General features: G+C 39.5%; 1 protein-coding gene across 3 annotated transcripts in view; it reads right to left on the minus strand.

Moving 5' to 3' along the window:
• Positions 1-4,583: 4,583 nt before the first annotated feature.
• Positions 4,584-22,895, minus strand: part of PDE7B (phosphodiesterase 7B) — a 326,468-nt gene continuing 308,156 nt past the window's right edge. For all 3 annotated transcript variants that reach the window (XM_032274704.1, XM_032274705.1, XM_032274703.1), the window contains 4 exons: positions 19,747-19,891; positions 17,577-17,673; positions 12,749-12,829; positions 4,584-8,229 (listed from right to left, as the gene is read on the minus strand). In XM_032274704.1, coding sequence (XP_032130595.1) covers positions 7,994-8,229; positions 12,749-12,829; positions 17,577-17,673; positions 19,747-19,891 — 559 coding nt within the window. In that variant the 3' untranslated portion in view covers positions 4,584-7,993. The remainder of the gene's footprint in view (positions 8,230-12,748; positions 12,830-17,576; positions 17,674-19,746; positions 19,892-22,895) is intronic.

Raw genomic sequence — 22,895 nt, forward strand, 5'->3', positions numbered from 1 at the left:
GTCCATTAGGCTTACTTTGCTGACAACTTTAAAAATGCACATATAATTGCTTACTGGGAAGAAGAGTAGGAGTAGGTTATATGTAATCTGAAGTGCTTTTAACAAGGATAAAATAAGAGGCTCATCTGTCATTCCCCGTTCTTTTTTAAAGATGAGCACTCGGATTTGTCTCTGTCTTCTCTTGGATTGTGCATTACAATAGGAGACTCAAATTTGTCCCGCAAAGGAAGCAATTTAGTGGTGTTTCTGTAGGTTTCTTTTCCAGTTGGCTAGAGAAAAACCTAGAGGTCTTTGGATATCAAGCCTTCAGGGAAACTATTTCTACTGTCACCACTCAGAAGAGTATACTCATAAACTGAGAGGAGAAAAACTGTTTTCCTAAACTATGTTTCTCAAAATGCTAAAGGTCTACCAGATAGCAACCGTGGACACGAAAAAACAGCGTCTGCATTCAAATTATTAGGACATTTATTGTTACAATTGGAGTTTAACTGTATGGATTTAAATGTTAACATATTCTAATGTGATTTTCAATTTGTCAATCAAAAATAAATAAGTTCTTTTATTTAAGACTGTGCTATGCTATGGAGAATAGCATTTTTTTTTTTTTTTGAGATGGCATGTTGCTCTATCACCGAGGCTAGAGTGCAGTGGTGCCGTCTCAGCTCACTGCAACCTTTGCCTCCCGGATTCTCCCGCCTCAGCCTCCCAAGTATCTGGGATTACAGGTGCCTGCCACCATGCCTGCCTAATTTTTGTATTTTTAGTAGAGACAGGGTTTCACAATGTTGGCCAGGCTGGTCTCGAACTCCTGACCTAGTGATCCACCCGCCTTGGCCTCCCAAAGTGCTGAGATTACAGGAGTGAGCCACCATGCCTGGCTGAGAATAGTTTTTAAAAGGGTAGTTATCCCCATCATCAAAGAGCTTACAAGTCAGGTTAAGAGGGGGATGTGGGAAGATGATGGCTTTTGCCAATACTTAGCGCTTTCTCTGTGCCAGGCATCATTCAAATGGCTTTCCATGCACGAACTCTTTTAATCTTCAAAACCCTTATGAAATAGATAATATTTTTACAGATGAAGAAACTGAGGCACAGAAAGTTTGAAAACTCTCCAAAGTCAGACACCTACTAAGTGGTAAAGTCAAGCCATGAACTCAGGCAAGTTAACCATGATGACAAATTGCACCTCAGATTGGGCAGAATGCACACACATGCATCATTAATGATAACACGAAACAGCTGACAATCACAATAAAATGATAGCTCATCCTGGGTTGGAATAGTTAAGGAAGATTTTGTGATATGAAATCAAAGCTAGATCCAAACGAACTATGTCATCCGTATCACCTTGTTGAAGATATCCATTAGCACTTGAGAAGCATACTGCAGCAAAACCTATGCATTTAATCCATTGTTTCCCAAAATTCTTTGACTATGAAGTCATTTTTTTTTTCAGGAAACCCTTAACAAACATCTTTCAGCAAAACTTATGTATAAATCCATTATTTCTCAAAATTCTCTGATTATGAAGCCATTTCCCCCCCCAGAGAACACGTAACAAATATCTTTGAGCAAAACCCATGTATTTAATCCATTGTTTCTCAAAATTCTTTGACTACGAAGCCACTTTTTTTTTTTTTTTTTTTCAGGGAACACTTAGCAAACATCTTTGGACACACACATTTTTATGCCATTTGGAAAATGTTAATTTAGAACTGAGTTTTAAATTTAAATTTATTTTTTGACACAAGATCTTGTCACCTGGGTTGGAGTGCAGTGGCATAATCACATATCATGCAGACTTGTACTCCTGGTCTCAAGCTATCCTCCCACCTCAGCCTCCTGGGTATCTGGGACCAGCAGTTTGCATCAGCATGCCTGGCTAATTTTCTAACAGTTTCAGTAGAGATGGGGTCTTCCTGTGTTGCCCAGAGCCATCTATTTGCAGAGATTCTCCAGGAGTCCTCAGCCTCTGTTGCCAGTGGCCAGAAAGGATCTGATGAAGAGGAGACAAGGGGAAGGGCTACCAGGAACCTTGGTGGATAGGAATTGTAGGATTTGGGTGGACATCATGAAAACCTGATAGGTTATCAAATTTTGCTTATTTAACTAAGTCTTCTATCTAGCCAGGGCTGTATTCTTGTCAGCTCTAGGAAAGTCTTAAATTAACCAGACCGACTAGTTCTCTTGGGCTGAACTGTGGAATATTTACTTTAAAATCTTAAGAAATAATCCCTTATTTGTCCTTGGTCTTTGTTTGTTTTGCTTTGTTTTTTAGGGGTCCGGGAGGGGTCAGGGAGGGGTGGGGTCTCCAAGGGGAAGGATCTGGGAGCTGTCCTTGGTCTTATCAGTATATCCTTAGCACCTCTGAGTCACTGTCTTTTTTCTTTAATCATTTTTTCAAATAGTTTTTTGTCCGTAATACAAGGATTATTTTTATGACTGACCTGGCCACCTGTAGATATAATCGCTCTCCGTCTCTGTTAATGCATCTTGTTTTCATTTGCATAAAATTTGGCACAATCTACAGAAAGTGAAAAATACATCCTAACTCCCACTTCATAGACATTTTTTTCTTAAGTGATGTAGGAATTTACATTTCTTGAGTACTCCCTTTTTGCTAAAAATTGTGCTATATACTTTATGTATGTTATTTAATTTCACCCTCACAACCACTCAGGAGGTTGATGTTACTATCATTTTATACATGAGGAGATGGAGGCTCAGAGATATTAAATAAACTGCCTAGGGTTAGGTAGTTAATGATAATGAGGGATTTAAATTCTGGTCTATCTGACTCTGAAGCCCACACTTTTTTTAAGTTACTTTTTACTTATTGTAGAGACAGGGGTCTTGCTGTGTTGCTCAGGCTGGTCTTGAACTCCTAGCCCCAAGTGATCTTCCCACCTTGGCCTACCAAAGGGCTGAGATACCGGTGTAAGGTACCTGGTCCAAAGCCCACACTTTATTATTTTTAAATTATTTTTGTAGAGATGGGGGTCTCACTACATTGCCCAGGCTGGTCTCAAATTCTTGGACTCAAGCAATCCTCTTGCCTCAGCCTCCCAAAGTGGTAGAATTACAGATGTGAGCCACAGTGCCCTAACAATGCTTTTAAAACCCTACTGCCTTGCTTCCTTAAAAGGAAAGAAAATGCTGAAGATTATATCAGCACTTTTAATATGGGAATTTGAATTTCAGACAATGAAATAAATTGCGTAGATGACTAAGACAAGCCAATGTTATTTCAAACCACATCAGCTAAAACTTAAACTTTTTTTCTAATAATCTCTCTGGATTAATTATAAGTTTGACTTCCTAGTGTGAAACCACCAATTCTTCTTTATCTATATTTTGTGCCCCGTAAACGCTCCCCATTCCTATTACTGCAAGAATGGCTATTTGGTAAGATTTTGTAATTGAAGGGAGACCCTCTATGTATTCAGCATCTACCATGTACCAGAGGACATGCTTAGTGCCTTTTGTATGCAATCTCTTTTAATTGCCACACAATACTATAAAATATATTATTGTCTTGAAATAATTTTATAGCAGTTTTTTGGTAACTTCTCTCTAGTCAGAGGATAAATTAGTGACAGAACCAGGATTGGGATCCATTTCTGTCTTGGAAGTGTCTGCTTTCTATTGTGTTGTATGCCAGGAGGGAGTGTTAGCTGCATTTGAGCAATCACAGCTGTTTCACGAATTCTCTAAGAAGTGTTCACTGGTAACTCCAGTCTCTGGGACAAGCTTGAATGCTCCTGGAAGGACTGGGTCTTTTTATATCCCAAAATTTAGCTCCACATCTGGCACATAGTAGACCCTCAATCAATATTTCTTTAATCGAAATCTAACTGCTCATGTAGGCTTGGCCTATTTGACAATGTTTCAGCTAGGTTCCCATGTACATTTGGAAGTCATGCCTGACCTTTACATGAAATACTACTAGGCATCTCTTTGGATTTTATCGTGTGATATAGAACATCCACAGATGAAAAAGTAGCTTTGCATTCAAACATGGGAAGTCGTTAAGTAGTCAGAGGGATTCTGAACACAAATCTTAATAAAATGAGGACAATACATAAAGCTCCAAGAAAACATTGGAAACATTGGCAGTGGTTTTTTTCTCTCTTTCCAGATGGATTTAGAATACTCAGTTGTTCTGCCTGAACTGGTCTATTGTTCTTCATGGCCTGTAATTCTGAAATGTGAGAACCTATTGTTCACAAATAATTCTTGCACTGAGTCGGTTATGTTTTTACAACTTAAAACATTGTACCTCATTCTCATTCATATATGAGTTTGACAAATATGAGTCAGAAAAATATCAGGACTCTGGGGAAATGTAGAGCTGAATTGTGGCCCGGTTTCTCTAACTTGGCACTAACCAGCAAGTGATACCTTCATGGACATACATGGGTGTTTCTGTAGCCTCCAAAGTGGAAGGAGTCACGTGGACCATGTTTGCACCTGCGTTCTTTCCTTGAACGTTTCCTGAGCAGTGGCTTCCTTTTATGGAATCCAGTTGGTTGGCTGGTAACATGTTCCTTGGTGAGAATTAGGATCTTTTCATCTTGTGATATTTTAAAGAAATGATCTTTATTTTTAATTGTTCATCTAGACATGCCAATGGATATTTAGGCCACATTTTGAGCAAAACTCACAAGGTGTTTTTTTTTTTCTTTTTTTTCCCAAACCTCACACATGTATACAAAATGACACAGTTTTTAAAGGGTTTAAAAGAACAAAGCATGAGAAATACAGTGAGATACAAGCTCATAACCAAACCTAAATCAGTGAGCAGATCTGATTCAACATGAGAAAAGATTACAAAACAAATGCTAGTTTTGTAGAAAGCACTATTTGAAGACAAGTTTGCAGGATGCCGCAAGTCCCTTTGTGGGAAGTCATAAGCAGGGAGAAAGAGCCTGGTTTTTACTCAGCCTAGCAGGGAGTTACGGGATCAGCGTTTCATAAATAAGGTCCTGACAATTCATCACTGCTATTAAAAGCAAGAGCAGGTTTTGCCTATCAGGCCTGGCCGTGATATATATTCTCTCTCTATGTCTTAATTTGATCCTAACTTTACCATCAGGTTACTACACACAGCCCTTTGATTCCTTTCTACTCAAGCAATGAAAGTATTAAACTTGGCAAGCCAACTATCGATGGTCCATGGACAAGGAGAACAAGATTGTAAAGATAAAATCTGTGGATGATCCAATAGCTGTGTTTTAACTAGTAACTGGACTCCTATTGAAATATTGCAAGAGGTCCACTAATAGGCAAGAAAAAAATACATTCATATTCTTTTTCTTTTTACCAACAAATGAGGAACTCAAGAACTCTGCAGACAGTGGAATGAGGGAGGCAGCTGCATTGAGTTTATGCCTCATTTTACTTCAGATTTTTATGTACTTGTAGCTGCATCACAAGCTTACCCACTGGATGTTTGGCAGTTTTTTCTCTGTGAGTGCTTCAAGACCTAATTGTAACATAGCCACTTTTGCCCTATCAACTTGGAACTACTAAGCACACCTGGAATCTCATTTATCTAAATGATCATATAATTTAAACAAAGCCATTTTTTAGACCCAAGGCAGAAACCCCATTAGCTAAAATGGTGTCTTCTTTCCTAACCCTACCTTTCTTGTCCCCAGCAATTGCCTTCCTTGATTTGACCTTATATACATTAAAAATAGACTACTCAAAAGCCCTTTCTGCACCATCAAACCAAAGTAAGACTGGCTCGGAAATAGGAATACATCTTACATATTCTCTTCTGGGACCTCACCAAGCTGAGAGCTGCATAATACTAAAGTGATACAGAAAAATATATCAGCTCAGAGTTTTACAGAAAAAAAAATACAAAGTTACTGTTAGCTTTCCACAACCTCCCTTCTTACCCACATCAATAATTTCAACTTACCATCCACCCATTTCATAAGATCTTCACACTTTCTTTAGCACCCTCTGACAATCTCTCCTACTTTAATGAAAATATAACCAACTTTCCAAAATTTCCCCTAAACCTTAATTCTGCAAGCCTCAGTCTCTCTATAGGAACTTATTACAGGTCAATCAATATTTTACTTGTTTGTTAGGAGAAAACCTCCCAAAACAGTTGTACTTAGGAAATGAGCGCTAGCTTTCATTCTACCAGCTTGAGGAATAGGTTGATAGTGGCAGAAACAATCCTTCTCCCACTACCACGCTGTTTAAGGTAAAAAGAAAGAGACATCAGCAATTTTCATCTAACATTAGTTATGCTGAAACTTCTAAAGAAAAGGCTCAATGCACAGCGTTTAGCAGCCTAGAGAAGAATGCTGTAACAAACTGATTTTACGGCCAAGTGTCTGCAGAAAAAATGGCAACGAAATTCCAAGGTGATACTCCTAGCTAAAAGACATAATTAACTACAATGACCTGCCAGGAAGGTAAAGTCTGTTATACAACTGAAATATTTTCTTTACTTAAATAATATGAACTTCAGCTAAACAGTTGGGTAGTTGTTCACATGAGATTGAGGAAAAAGAAAAATCCAGTTACTCTTGACACTAAAGAAACGCACACCAGCCATACACCAAAAGTACTTTGGTACTGTAGCCATAACAGACAAATGTGTGGCATGGGAGCAGGGAATTCCCTGATGGTTAGATGGCAGGGTCATAGAAGGTTTTCAAGACCTGCTATGTCTCCTGTGAGGCTGATGCACCGCCATGTTCTGTAACAGGAGTCACATAAACACAAGCTTAGCAGCTGGCTTGTTAAAACATCGCTGCGTTGAAAAGTGACTGATTCAGGCTTGTTGAAGGGTCTCATTAATCTGAGGAAACGATGCTTGGTGCCATAGATTAAACACTATGGTCTCAAGCGGAATGCATGTGAAGTTTCCAAAATGTTTCCTCAAAGACTTTATTCAGTTTTGGTTTGTGACCTTAGCTGGAAAACATACAGATGGACGTGGGAAGGCAGTTGAGAAAGACATCTATGAGGATTAAAGTCGGGCAGCTTTCAGAAGATGAAAGATGTTTAAAGTTAAGGCCTTTATCTGCAAACAATAGTATATTAATAAACTCTATACCATATTTACAAATGCATTCTCTTGTATTAAAACTAACAGTATTCTGTTCACAGTGCCATTGTTTGTACAGGTAGCAATCCCATAATACTCATGTATTTTGGCATGGGAATCAGTAGCGTTTGATATTTACAGAAAATGTACATGGGTGAATATAAACATGTCATGGAATCCATAAAAGACAGATTGGCTAATGGTGCAAAGGAATGAACTGTACAGCACCTTCCCTTCGGATTGGATAGGAAACGTGGTTTCTTAAGCTGAGAAGATGCCAAGTCTCTGCCCCAAAGTGGCATAATAAAGTCAATAGCAAAACAATGAACCCCCTGTTCAAGTTTGGGTACATTGAATGATCTTAGTCCAAGTTGCAGCTCCATTGTCTAGTGCATCAAATATAAAAGTTAAAAAGATTTATTATTTTTATAATAATTATTATTAAAATAGAAGGTACTTTCTCTCACGCTCTTATTTGTACTCTTGCACTTAAGATCAATATCCTTGGCGTTGCAAATATGCTGGTGGTTCTGTCACGCAGATCAGCAGTCAGATGGCAAACACTCCGGACTCGAGAACTGCTGCTTGGTCCAGTGGGACCCGGGGCCCTGGCAGACAAGGCGGGAGCACCTCGTTCTTCCTCCTATCAGGTCTCCTGGAGCAGGGCGAGCCTGCCCGTGGGATCAGCCCCCCACGTTACTGAATGGAGTTGCTCATTTTGGCAGCGAATGCTGAGGTGAAAAATGGCTTCTGTACACTTGCAAAAAGAAGGGGAGGCAGGTAAGTGGGAGGAAGGTGGCGTTCCAAAGAGCCCCAGGACAACACCCAGAGAGTGGATGGGCCGCTGGGCAAGGGTTCCCCCGGACCCCACCCCGCGCTGGAGAACGTGGTGTCCGTGTCTGAGCTGGGCCGGCCCTAGGAGCTGTCGCCTTCCCGCGCCGTCCGCTCCTCGCTCTCAGTCCCTTGGCCTCCGTGGTCGTGGTCGGGCCCGCTGCCACTGCTGTCCCTGCTTCTGTGCGGCCTGGGCAACAAGCTCTTCCATTGGTCCTTGTTGTGCGCGAGGTGGCCCAGCATGTTCTCCGACAGCGCGCTGTTTCCCGTGAAATGGGCCCATTCCCGGAAGAGCGGCTCCACGATGTAGCTCATGAAACCTAGAACAGGCAGGGCAGGCTCAGCTCCACAGGGCGGCGAAACCGCTCCTTGCTCCCTCCCAAGCACGACTGGGGACCCCCGGCGCCTGGCTAATTTTTGTTATTTTTAGTAGAGATGAGGTTTCGCCATGTTGGCCAGGCTGGTCTCGAACTACTGACTTCAAGTGATCTGCCCGCCCCCGCCTCTCAAAGTGCTGGGATTACCGGCCTGAGCCCCTGCGCACGGCCCTATTTAGGTTTGATTGTATTTCCTTGATGTGTAGCTGTGGGGAGAAAAGGCAAATGTTTTCAGCCTAATAAAATTTTTCAGCTCCAGGGACAGGAAGGCAAGCAAGATAACGGTGGTTACCCTCAGCCTAGGAGCATAAGATGTGTCACTTTGGGCTTGTCCCTGAATGGCTTTGTGCCTCAGTTTCCTCATTTGTAAAAAGATGCTAAAGAGAATGCTAAACCCATAGGGTTGTTACAATTAAATGACTTAATGTATGTACAGTGCTTAGAAAGCTCTTGGCACGGAGTAAACACCCAGTGAATATTGGCTATTATTATTTGCAGAGGGAGAAAGACATATAAGAAAATATGTGTGTGTGTGTGTGTGTGTGTGTGTGTGTGTGTGTATGTATATGTATATATGTCTGTCCTGGAGCTAAAGAAGGCAGGTGGGGAAGGGATGCAAAGGGCAAATGACACCAGGAAGGGACACCTCACATATTTAGATCACCTGAAGAATTCATACCCTTACCCTGTGGGATATCTTTTTCAAGATTATCGTTGAACAGTCCTGTCTTGCTTTCAGTTGTGTTAAACAAGTTTAAAGAATGTTCACTCATTTTGAATACAGGTTTTTTACCTGTATGAAAGTCCTGCTTTAATGACTAGATAAGATTGATAAGACTTCTTTGTTTGCACGTCTGTTCTCTTACATATTTCAGATTTGTTGCTTTCTAATCAAGTTTTGCTGTTAATGTGCTTTTCATAATAAACATGGTTTATTAAAAAAAGATAACTTTCAGTCTAAGCCAGAACTGTTGGAATCATCACAAACTTGGACTTACTTAGGTTTTATTGTATATTTCCTTGATGTGTAGCTGTGGGGAGAAAAGGCAAATGTTTTTCAGCCTAACGAGAATTTCCAACAGCAAATCCTGTATGTTTACAGGCATGTGATTTACAGGCTAGATTTGATTATCTTTTTGTTGAACAAACAGCAGACACTTGGCCTTTGAGAATGCCATAGAGATGGAAGAGGGATGCAGCAATACACAGTATTGTTGTACATTTCTGCATTGTCTCATCTGATGTGAAATATGATTTAAATATTGTGAGATCATAGTAGAGAACCTGAACTGGAGTGGGAAAGTTAACCCAGTGACTCAATGTCTGTATTTGGCATTTTGGTAAGGTTGTACAGGGTGTCAGCAGATGAGGACTTCGCATTTTGATTGCTGTTCTCGAATTTTCTTTACCTCCTCCAGAATCTCCATATTTAATTTCTAATATCATTCACCTTCAAAGAGATATTAGATATCTAAAAAGACAGTTTGCAAAATTGTACTAAAGTTCAAAGTACGAATATTAAGTTTACCTCAGTATAAAAAAGTTACAAATCCAACATTTAAAAATCCAACTCTCAAAAAAAAGAAAAACCTCATTTTCTTTCTGAAGTGACCCTGGTATTCTATCTGTGTACTTTTCAGATATCAAGACTTCTTATGCTAGGTAGAAAAGTGATTTTAAAGTCTGAATGACACCAGAAGGCAGTTTTTCAAATTAAGGAAGGCTTCCACATTATCAGATTTGGAAACTGGTCCATCAGTGTGTTCTGCCAACCTCTCTCTTCTCAAGGGCTATTGTCCTCCTGGAGGGGTGATGGAATAGAAGGGGGTTGGGGGGAGGAAGGGGGAATAGGGAAAATGGTAACCTCAGAGTAGACAAGGATTGAAGGAAAACCTCTTTCTCTTCAGCCTTCTATAGATTTCACCAATTAGAGGTTCATTTGATTTAATACCTCTTTATTTTTTGTTTTAATTAATTTTTTTATGAGACAGGGTCTCACCCTGTCACTCAGGCTGGAGTGCAGTGGCGTGATCACAGCTCACTGAAGCCTTTACCCCCCAGACTCAGGTGATCCTCCTGTCTCAGCCTCCAGAGTAGCTGGGACTACAGGCAGGCACATGCCACCACACCCAGCTAATATTTTTATTTTTTTTTATAGAGACTGGGTTTTGCCTTGTTGTCCAGGCTGGTCTTGAACTCCTGGCCTCAAGGGATTTGCCCGCCTCAGCGTCCCAAAGTGCTGGGATTACAGGCATGAGTCACCCTGCCTGGCTAATATCTTCCTTTGAAAATGCAGAATTTGGTAGAGAGAAGGATGCGTGGAGTTGGGGAGGAGAAATTAAGCCCTAGTTCCACTTGGGGAGATGTGAATTACTGAAAAAGAAAAATCAGGTCTGAGACTAGCTGAGAGTGGCACTCAGAAAATTCTCATTTTGGATTGAGGCAGGAAAAAGAAAGGGAACGTTTCAGTCAGAGAGGAATAAGGACAGAAGAAATAGCTGCATTACTTAGGACCCACTGGAAAAATTGTTGTCTCGGGGGCTAGAGCCTGCAGAATCCACCAAATTCTGTTTAACTCTTGGGGTTTTTACCAGTTTAGCCTGATCTGTCCCTACCACCCCCCCAACCCTCAGTCTCTATGAGCTGGCCAGTGTGAAACAGACAAAGATTTATGTATTAAGGGTTGTTTTATAATCATCTTCCCTTTCTCTTTATTATTGGTGTGCTAGTGTAGCATCCATAGGATTTTCCTATTCACTCAACCCCGGGCCCCTTTTAAAAGAGGTGTCTATGGTAACCACATTTTCCTGAGCTGAAAATCAGGACATACGATCTGACAAAATAAGTGTGTTCTCATGACAACAAGACAGAATCTCTGAAATCAGGTCTGTCTCACGAATCCAGGTTGTATGCTGAATCACGTGAGTCCTTTTGTTTAGGGGGTTCAAAATGTCATTGACAGTTGCTTGGTAAATTTCTTTCTAACTAGAGCTTAACACAGGGAGTCTCAGGATTAGGACTTTAGTTAGCATCTAATTTTGAATTTTGTCTGCAGTGCCTCCATGGCTAAAGCAATTGATAGGAGAGAATTGGATCCCAGGAGGCTGAGGCTGCATTTCTGCTGCTGATGCTTCCCTGCCAGCCACCCAGCAATTCTGTATTATCATCTTTTCTGGGTTCTATTTTTTTATGTCACCACCCCCAGCTCCCAACTTTGGGGTGGAGGAGTCAGTTTAACTGTCAAAACTATGTAACAATATTAAGGACAATTTGGAAAAAAAAATGAATGCCTAATAATCAAACATACCTATTTTGATAGTTGTATATTCCATTAAAATCTTTGTAGCTAGATTTATTTTGTCCTGTTTCCTAAGGATGACTTTATGACTCCTTTGTGGGACAGTAGATTAGATTTGACCTTCGGTGATATTATACAATTCTAACTTGCTCTGGTTTTCTTAATTTTCAGCTTATCTTTTCAGATGTCCCCTTCCCTACCAACGTCAAACCATTAAACCTTGAGCCTTGCAAGTGTCTGTAGTAGCGCTGTGAATGCATTCAGCTGTCTAAAGTTTATGGGAACAGGTACAAAACATGAACTGGTACATGTCAGGATCGGCATTTATAAGGAAAATAAAGTTCTGAGTTCGGGTTCAATGGAAGGGAACTGCAAGGAAAAGAAAGACTTGCTTTACAGGTGGGTGGAACTGGTGGAGTGTCTTAAGGTGTGATAGAAATTCTTACTGGAGCAAAAATATTTCCTCCATTAAAGTGCCTAAAATTTCCACAATTTGATTTGCTTCATGGTCTTCATGACTTAAGAGTTCATGACTGATTTGCTTCATTACTTAATTAGATAAAGCCATAATTATTTTGGATACATTGGCATCATACTTTGTTTCCCACCATTGACACTTGCAAGAGAGTGTGGTTAAGAGAATGAACCTGAAAATACGTTTTGAAGGAAGGACTAGTGAGACAGGGGATCCCAGGACACAGCGGGAGAGCATGGCTCACAGGCTTTAGGCCTGGAGATTGGGCCCTGGAGACTGGGAGCAAGTGTTAGGGAAAAGGGGTAGTGGCCCAAACTGGAAGGGTCCTGAAAGCAGATTCTGAGAATTCCCACCTTCATGCCCTGAAGAGAGTGCAAATAGTTGATTCTTGTTACTTTTCTTCTACTCTTTCTGATTTTGACTCTATTCTAAACTACAAAATCAAAATAATACAAGTTAGTTAAGGGCTTGTAACAAAGCTTCTATCCTATGTTTCATAAATTCTCAATAGACAATTAGCCAGTAAATTAGTTGTGATTAAAGGGTTAATTTGGACTCAGCCATTCAAAGGGATGTTGATTAAACCTTCAGTGCTGATCTTCTGAAAGTTGTGTGTAGATCTTTTCTTTGTGACTTTTGTGAGATGTGCCAACGGTATTCATTTAAACTTAACACTGAATTTAACTCACCAATTTGTATACTAGGGATGGAATCTTTCTGTTGATTACAAAGAGGACTGATTTCCAGTTCAAATTTCTGTTCAAGTTCACCTAAGAAGAAAGTAAAAAAAAAAAAAAAAAAAAAAAAAAACAACCACACGTTGGTAATCTAGAATTTATAAAATGAGTATTAGTAATTTTAATGACCTTGTCAGAAGAAGTTATTCTGGGAGTTACTGTTTCCTGACTTGTTAACAGTAGGGGCTCTTCAGCACTGACTTGCTCTGCCTTTCATTGGTAGTTTCTATAGAAATTTAAAATACCACAGTGCCAATGACTGTTTGTAATGGCTCACTGCAAGTAGGTGTGCTCTAGGACTAGAATAAACTTTTGAACAAGACCTATAAAAACAAGAAAACAACAAATGAGAAATTTTCTCACATGAAATAAAAGTTCTGGCTTTAAGTGACAGGTTAAGAAAACAGGTTTTATCTTTCCTTCTCCCTCCTCCACTAAAGTGCCTAAAATTTCCACAGTTTGATTTGCTTCAAATCAAACCTAGTTTTGTTTAACCCGAGAACAACCAGGAACAGGAAGTAGGTAGGAAATGAGGTAGAAGGGCTAGAAAGATCTCATCTGAGCGGCATCTCAGTCTGTAACCACAAAATTAATCAGACTCTTCCATTCTGATTTTTTAGAATTTTACCTAATTAAACTGAAGGTGAAAAAAACTATAAAGGTCAGAATGGTATTTCTTTTTTCTTTTTGTGACATGGTCTTACTCTGTCACCCAGGCTTGAGTGCAGTGGCATGATCTTGGCTCACTGCAGCCTGGAACTCCTGGGCTCAAGCAATCCTTCTGCGTTAGCCTCTCGAGTAGCTCGGATGACAGGCATGAGCCACCACGCCAGGCTAATATGTATTTTTAAATTTTTAGCAGAGATGAGGTGTTGCCATGTTGTCCAGACTAGTCTTAATCTCCTGAGCTCAAGTGATCCTCCTGCCTCGGTCTTCCAAACTGTTGGGATTATAGCTGTGAGCCCCTGCACCTGGCTCGAAATGTTTCTTTTTAATGCCTCTGTCAGCTATCAGGCTGGTACAAATGTAATTGTATTTTTTGCCATTACTTTCCATGGCAAAACTTGCAATTACGTTTGCACCAAATTAATAAAAGATCAAAGGAGAAATGCATCGTACAACACTTTATTAAACTACTTCATCAGTCCTTCCTGAATGTAAAAATTGTGAGTAATTCTTGTGTTGGAAAAAAATAATCTGACTAATCAGTGGAAGAGCTGGTCCTCAGAAACATTAGCTAAGATTCACAGTTGTGAATCTTCTCTGCTAAAGTAGAAGAGAGAAAAGCACAACATTTATATAGTGATTACTGTGTGCCAGGCACGGTTCTCAGCATTTTTCATATGTTAGTAAAAAAAATTTGTCAGTTTTTTTAATAAGAGGTAGGCTGTCACTCTGTCACCCAAGCTGGAGTACAATGGTGCCATCATAGCTCACTGTACCCTTCAACAGTCGAGCTCTAGGGATCCTCCCACTTCAGCCTCCTGAGTAGCTGGGACTACAGGCATGTACCACCACTCCTGGCTAATGTTTGTTTTTTTTTTTAAATAGAGATAGTATCTGTCTATGTTGCCTAGGCTGGTCTCAAACTCTTGGCTTCCAGTGATCCTCCTGCCTCGGCCTCCCAAAGCATTGAGATTAGAGGTGTGAGCCTCTGTACCCAAGCATGTGTTAATTAATTTAATCCAAATAACAACCTTATTAGGATACCCATTTTACAGATGAAGAAACTGAGACAAGGGAACGTTAAGTATATTGACCCAGTATGTTACTAGTAGGTTTCACCACCATTAAAGTGGGGAGCCTGGATTCCAGCATAGGAAGTCGTAGCTTCAAAGTGTCTGTACTTAACCATTGAGCTGGAACTCTACAGAGGCCACAGTTCTGTCATTTTAAGACTGTAGTTCACTTCCTGGGGGCTGTCGTCCCTGGTAATCCTCAATGCTGAAGTGAGGAAACCATTTGGGCTCAACCTGAGTGGTTCAGGGTAGCCTGGCCACCATACTCTTCAACTCCAGATGATTATAGCCTTCTGAGGGCAGGACAGGACACCATTTAATATTAAGACAAACCCACCTAAAGCCAGTTCCATGCCTCACCTCTGAATTTCTGTTATTAGTGATCTTTCAGTCAAGTGTGACACTTTGGAGGAGTCTCCTTGACCTCTCCCTTCCCTTCACCTTCCATTTCACCTGAGCCTAGCTGGGGACCCTGCAACCTCCCTGCTTCTTTCTTCCTCTTCAATCCGGTTTCACATCCTGTTTCTCCCTCTCTCAGAAGACCTTATTTGCCCTCTTTCAGTCTACTTTATCCTGGTCTGGTGTGTTGATCATTCATTCTTAGTTGTTGCTTCTTAGCTAGTCCTCTTCCCCCAAATCTTCTTCTATTTCAACAATGTATGCTGTCTAAATGCATTTTCTGAGATGACTCCCATTGTTTTGTTCTCTTTTGTAGTCTGGTGTCCAGAAGCCACCACGATCCTCTCGTTCTTATCTTCTATGAGACCGAGCTGGTCTATAAGGCAGGGTACATCCCTGCCTTGTGATTTCTATTCCATTCTATCTAGACCAGCGCTGTCCAACAGGACTTTCTGCAATGACGGAGATCTTCTCTACACTGCTCACTGTGGCAGCCCCTTGAAATATGATCAATAAGACTGAGGAACTCTTGTTTATTTTAATTTAAATTGAACCAGTCACAAGTACCTTGTTACCGTACTGGAAAGTGTAGAACAATGTACATCACTTAATACTGAGCTCAGATCCTACCTTTCAAGGCACTGGATCTTCTCCTGTGACCTCTATCATTAGAGGTCTTCCAATGAGACCATTTATTCATTTACTTATTTAACATGCTTCTATGTTTCAGACACTTTGTTAGCCAATGTAGAGAATATAAAGGGGAATTTTGCATAGTTGCTTTCCTTTAGAAACTATACTAAGTAGTGCTTTGAGAGTACAAAGCATAGACTAACTGTAGTTCTTTGTATTATTCATAATATCTCCAGTAGGGCTTTGTACATAGGAAAATCATGGTGATGCTGAGGATTAGAAAAGGCTGGAAGCAGACATTCAAAAAAAAAGCTTCTGGGAAGCTAGGTTGGTTGAGATGATAGCAATCATTAGTCACAAGAGGACAGAAAGTCTACTTTAAGTTCTTTTCAGGGAGAGGAGGGAGGTGTATGGTATTTGGAATCCTAATCTCTGTTTTGAGAATATAACAGTTTTTCTAACTCATAGGATCTTGTTTTCTTTTCCCCCTGTGTCCTCAACCTTGATTTTAAGGATTTTCCTTTGCTTAACATCATGAATCACATTAAAGATACTTTGTCTAGGACTGTTAGTAGTCTGTGGAAGACTGCCTGCCAGGAGCAGGATGGAATGAGCTAGGATTTGAGTCCAAATCTTAAACTAAAAGATTTATCAAAGTGACACAAGCCAACCTTACAGAATTAAAAATAATTCAGTAGGGAGGACAGGCAGTTTGGATGATCAGGGAGTCTAATCTTCTCTTAAAATAAGCAGAACTTCTGCTAGACCATAAGGCTATTAAATAAAAAGGACCAGATCTACATTTTCTATTCTTCCTCTGCCAGGAAACATGCCAGAGGAAAGTGTATGGAAGCCCGGAAGCTCGCCTTTAGTGATCAGTGTTACAGATGTTCTAGGTTTTTCCATCTAAACTAAAACCCCCTACCTCCAATTTAATCATATTTCCTTTTGTTTTGCCCTCCTTGGAGATTTTATTTAGGGGCAACTAGAGCTGATATTTTGATTTCTAACCAGTTATACTCAATTCAAGTGAAATTATATACAGAATTGTAGGAGTTACATGAGCACTTTTATTCTGAGAGAAAGATAGGTGAGCAGAGCCTCTGGCTCCACATGAGCTCAATCAATTCTTCTTCTGTCTTTGGGGCCATCACGATGTCATTGACGCATCTTTCAATGGCGCCTTCTCCAAAAGGCTCACTGTTGCTATTTGACCTCCCCACAGAGCTGCTATGTGGGACACTTCAAGCTTTATTTGTTCTCGGCCTCTCAAACCTGATTCTGTCACTAGCATGAGGGCACTGCTGATGCCTGAACAAACATCCTGCACACTGAAACCAAGCCTGAAGAAACAAGGCTGTATTTAAAGGTTGATACCCCACCCAACAGCAAGATCCTGCTTGCTAATTCATTGCCTTATTTCTGAATGCGGTTGATTCTTTTAAAAATTATACCCTAATTCAGGGCCATTTGTCTTTTCACAGCAAAATTCTTCTACTTCACTGTTGAACCTATATTTGAAAGGAAGAGCTCAATTTCTGGTCAGTTGTGTCCAGTTTCATTATTAACTTTGTTTACAAAAACAAGAAGAAGGAATACAAAAGGAGTCTAAGTCCTTCTGTCAGCGGAAAACATTGACCTCAAATGACATTTAGCCTTTAGGCTGCGCTCAGCTCATTAAAATGAAGGTCAAAGTCAAAATCAAACTGTCCCACACATTCTTATATCCACAGAGGAGAACCACTTATAATCAGTGTCCCACTTTTGCTCATTTTTATTTTGCCTCATTACTACCTGTTTCTATAGTAAGTCAATACATCAGTGTTGTTTATCTTTAACTTTTTCCAAAGAAGGGTTGGATGAGTTGCAAGAGAGTTAAAAAGAAAGGTCAGGATAAGAGTTGATGAGAGAACAAATGTCATGATAGATGAGCCGTTTCCTGTTTTATTAGGATAAATGCCTAAAAGAAGATGGGGCGGTGAAATCTCAGCTGCTGGACCACTACTCACCTTGCCTGTAGAACTCTTCACAGACCCTTTCACTCCACTGCTTGCTCATCTCCCAGATTCTACAAGGATTGCAAATGTCGGCACACTTCAAGGCGATCTGAAAAACGACAGGGCAGGGAGAAATTGTCAGAGGAAGCTTCTTTAGCTGTGAAAGCACCCCAAGCAAAAGAGGCTGTCAAGTCGTCAGTCTGCTCACAGTACCAGGCCCCTATTTACAGAGTACCTCCCTGACATGCCTCTTCAGGAAACTGCACTTATTCACCACTACACAAAGTCAGCATTGAGAATGCTGGCTTTATAGCAGTGAGGAGCAGAGACGAACCACAGTCCAAGGACGTGGAGCTTGCTGGAGGAGAATTGGGTGGGCAGGCCAAGGAAAGCTATGGCCTGGTTTCTTCTTGCCCCACCTCCTACAGGCAGGGAGGTTGCAGGGTCCCTGCCAGGCTCAAGTGAGGTCATGTGAACTTCACTCTCACAGTAGCCACACTGAGGAACTCCATACATCACTGAAATTATGCATGTTGGCATTATATCTGCCTGTGTAAACTCAGACCACCAGTCAGGCAATGAAGTTATGTCAAATCTAGGAATGCTTTGTTTGTACAGTTAAATTTGGGCCTTCTTGGCTTGCCTAACACTGGTCTGGATCTGGGATACCAGCTTTTTGTCAGTAATGATGACTCTAGGAGGGTTACTTTGAATTCCCAGAGAAGTAGATTCTCCCTTTTAACCACCAACTGCTACCAAGAGACCAGCAGTGCCCACTGGTTTGACCCAATTCCTTCTGATCACAGAGCTGATAGCAATGTTGGGGTCTGGAAGAGACTTGGATCGTATCAACTTGCAAATTTGGTTGTTTATATTTATTTCCTGGTTAGTTGGGGTACCAGTACAGGTTGAAGTAGGTAAGTGTCAGAGAAGCTTTCTCTAGTTTGTGCCTTAAGGGATGCATTTGAGTTAGCAAGCCTTCCTTCTGAAATGCACGTGTTTAAGGTCAAATCTTTCAGCTACTCACAACTTGGCTTTAGTCACTCAGATCAGACACCTGGTTAATCCTTGTGGCATTCAGGGACTAGAAGCCTAGTTTGGAAAGAAATAAGGAAGGAAGGAATCATAGTTCTACAGCTGGGAGTAAGGTATTTCCTGGCAAGGATGGAGCACTTTGGACAGCTACAGAGGGTAGCAGGAGAGCCTGGAACAAAAGGACTAAACGATTCAATCTCCAAGTGCTGCTCTATCTCCTCGATCTAGATGAGTCTGGGGTCCATTCATTATGTCTTTTGCACCAAAAGAAAAGGAGGAAGAAGAGAAAATGGAAGATCAAGAAAGAAGATTCTGGTTTGCATGCCAGGCCACATTTTTACTGGTGACATCCACTTTGCCCTGATGTAATTTGTCATGTCACAAATGGCTTCTTGTCATGGAGTAAAACAGAAGGAATGGACTTGATTCAATTCAATTCAACTTTATTTTTTGCTGCCTAAAAATGGTAAGATCAGATAAACATGCTTGAGACTCAGATGAAAATAGAAGTTTAGGTAGTAAAAGGAAATAAAGCAGGTTAAATAGGTTTAAGGTAAAGGAAGGCCACTTGTTTTTCAATTTTTGTATGCACTATAGTTAATATAATATACTTTTGTATTTCAGAAACAGACTTTTAAAATTGCATATCGCAGTAGTTGATTTTACACCAAGACACAAAATGTATTCGAACTTTACTGCATGCAGCCATCCAGCAGGATTACTCTGTGATAAATCAGTTACCAAACAAGAAAAATGAGGTATTATCAACTTGTTGACACGAAACCCAGACTTTGCTTGGTTGGGACCCACTTATAATTTTCATGCATCTCAAAGCCTTTACTAAAATAGGTCATTGATCTCATACCATGGGAGATAATTCCTTCTCAAACATGCGAAAATTATTGATCGTGGCCCTGAGTGGATTGGTGTTGCTGCTTTTTGTATTTTTAGAGACAGGATCTCACTCTGTCACCCAGGCTGGAGTGCAGTGGTGCAATCATAGCTCATTGCAGCCTTGAACTCACGGACTTAAGCGATCCTCCTGCCTCAGCCTCCCAAGTAGCTAGGACTACAGATATGAGCTACCACACCCAGCCCAGCTGAGTGTTTTTATTCAACAAGAAGAATGGCTTTTACTGTTGTTTACCTGAAGCATAAAGTGCCTGTCCTGTGCATCCTCCAGTCTTAAGTCTTTATTGTGGAGGTGAGCTTTCAATCTGGTCAAAAATTCATTCTGCCTGTTGATGTCTGTTGCCAAGATCAAGGAGCCCAGCTGCTGTTCAATATCCTGTCTGCATCCACAAGAATGAAAGAGAAAAACACACAAAGCAAATCCCTTTGATGAGGGTGATTGATTTTCTCATCATCAGGTGGCTTGTAATCTCATTTCTGCCTTTTATTCTGTTTATTACACAATGTGCCAGTCCTTCACCGCCTAAGAGCAAGTCTCTCACCCACCAGTTCCGTCCTTGGACAGGAGGCATACCAAGGACAGCATAAAGTGATTGAAACCTTGGAAAACAACGTTGTGGTAGTGTGGACATTCCTATGGGTGAAAAAACTGAAAGGCAAATAGAAATGCCTGCTTTAGGGAGGACACAAAAGACTTGCAGAATCATGAGATTGGTGTTGTGTTTTTAGAGTTCAAACTAATTCAAACATGAAGATTTGCATGGAGAGAGAAGAGGGCATAACAGCAGTAATAACAGTGAAGAGAATCATAGTAAATGGTACCATGGGATGGAAAGGTCCGTCAGTGGAACACAGTACATAGGCCAGAAAGAGATTCTGGAACTTCAAAAACAAAAACTGATACATTGTTATAAGCCAGTGGGCAAGAGATATATTAGTCAACAGAAGGTAGAGAGAAAATGGAATATCTTAGCTAAAGCAAATTAGAGCTTCACATATAAAAGGTAATAAAATTCATAAATATTTGTAAAATTTACCTTTAAAAATGAAATAAGTAGAATGCATAGGGAATACATACATAGTTTAATGAATAAATAGAAAATGAACACCTCGTAATCACCACTCAAGTCAAGAACATTGCCTGCCAGTACCCCAGAAGGCCACATTGCCTGTCTCATCACAGCCCTTTCGTTTCAAGCCCAGAAGTAACCACTTTCTTGGTCTTTGTTTTAATAATTTTCTTGCCACTTACAATTTTACCACCTGTGAGTGCATCTCTAAACCATGCAATTTAATTTTAACTGCTTTTGGACTTTAAGTTATATGGTATGTATTAGTGACTGACTTCTTTAGCTACAAATCATGTTTCTGAAATTCCTTCATGTTGACGTGTGTAGGCTGTGGTTTATCCTCTTTCATTATTACAGTGTACGCCGTTGTATAAAATTCCATTGATCCTTTCCATTCTCTGTTCTAGTTATCATGGTCACTTGAGTTGTTTCTTACTGTTTGGCTACTATGAAAAGAGCCACAGTAAATATTCTTATGTACCTCTAGTTATGCATGTGCAGAAGTCTCCCTAGAGTCTACGTCCAGGAATGCAATAATTGGACGACAGGGTATGTTTATCTTCAGTTTACTGGATAGTGTCAATTATTTCCAAAATGATGGTGTGAATTTAAGCTGTCAGCAATAGCAGATGAGATTGTCATTGTTCTACATTCTTACCTTTTGCATTTCTTGCCAGTTTGGTGGGGCATGTCATGCAACTTGCTGTAGTTTTAATATGAATTTTCTTGTTTAATAATGAGCCTGGACACATTTTCATGTGTTTATTGGCCTGTGTACTCCTTCTTTTGTGAAGTTTCCACTCTAGTTTTTATCTATTGTTCTATTGAGTTGTCTTCCTTTTTCTTATTGATTCTGAAGTTCTTTACATATTTTAAACACTGGTCCTTTGTCAGCTATGAGTTGCAAATATTGTATCTGTGGTTTGTCTTTTAGCCGTCTTTATGATATCTATTGATGAAAGGAAGTCTTAATTTTTATAATTTCTATTTTTAAATTTATAAATAGAGATGGGGTTTCACTATGTTCACCAGGCTGGTCTCAAACTCCTGGCCTCAAGTGATCCTCCCTTGTTGACATCCCAAAGTGTTAGGATTATAGGCATGAACCACCATGCCACCAAGAAGTCTAATTTTTAAATGTAGCTTAATCCATAAATCTTTTTATTTATGGCTAGTTTTTTCTCCTCTTTAATAAATTTTTCCCAACTCTGATGAAAAATTTCCCTACATTATATTCTAAAAGTTTTGTAGTTTCATCACTAATGTTTTTGTTTTTAAGCCATACATACATCTTTAATCCAGTTCAGAACATGAAAAATTATATAAAACAGAAAATTCACAAAAATTCACATCTCAAAAATAAAGTGATATTAAATATTCTTGGTTTTAATTTACTTTCTGCTATGCTACTATATGATATCATTTCTCCCATTTTTATTGGTGAGGATTAAAAGTAACTGCTAAGTAATTTGCTGAATTATTGAAAGACTGTAATACCCAATGCTGTCAATGATATGAGAAAAAAATGGTTCCCCTCATTCTCTGTTAGGGAATATAAACTAGTACAATGTTTCTGGAGGGTAATTTAGGAATCAGTGGAAAAACCATTTGGTGAACATAAATAAATTGACCAATAGTTCATCTATAAATTTACATTAACATGTTAGTAAAGATATATGTTATAAGGATGCTTATTCGATTGTTATTTACAATAATGAAATATTCCACAGGGAAAAAAAATCACAAAAATTTATAATGAGATTAGTTAAACAATTAAATTGTACACTCATACTGTACAATTAAGTATGATGATGTACAGCGTTAGTAATTAACATTGAAAAATGTTATGTTTTATTGTTAAAAATGGAATGCAAAGCATATAAAGCATCTCTATGGTCATAAAAAATGCAAAGATCTATAAGGGGATTAGGATTGATTTTTATTTTCTTGTTCTCAAAATTATATGACTTCTTTGAAAATATGAATACTTACTAAATTTATAATTGGAAAATAAAATTAGGTGAAATGCTTCATGAATCAAATTAAAAGGCAAACTAAAAACTTCAAGTAATATTTACAACATATAACAAATGGTTACTGTAGTTAATATACAAAGAATTCTAAAATAAATAACACTAATAAAAATATAGGAAAAGACCAAATATAAAAATGTGCTTTCTAAAGAAATAGCAATGATCAATAAATATATGGAAAAATTTCAATCTTGGTTGTAAGAAATGGATGCATACTAATTTAATGAAAACCACTTTCTCTATATATACATATATATTTGTGTATATATATTCATAAACAT

This window comes from Sapajus apella, unplaced genomic scaffold, assembly GCF_009761245.1.
Source record: "Sapajus apella isolate SASKATOON/1434 unplaced genomic scaffold, GSC_monkey_1.0 scaffold6, whole genome shotgun sequence".
Taxonomy (NCBI): domain Eukaryota; kingdom Metazoa; phylum Chordata; class Mammalia; order Primates; family Cebidae; genus Sapajus; species Sapajus apella.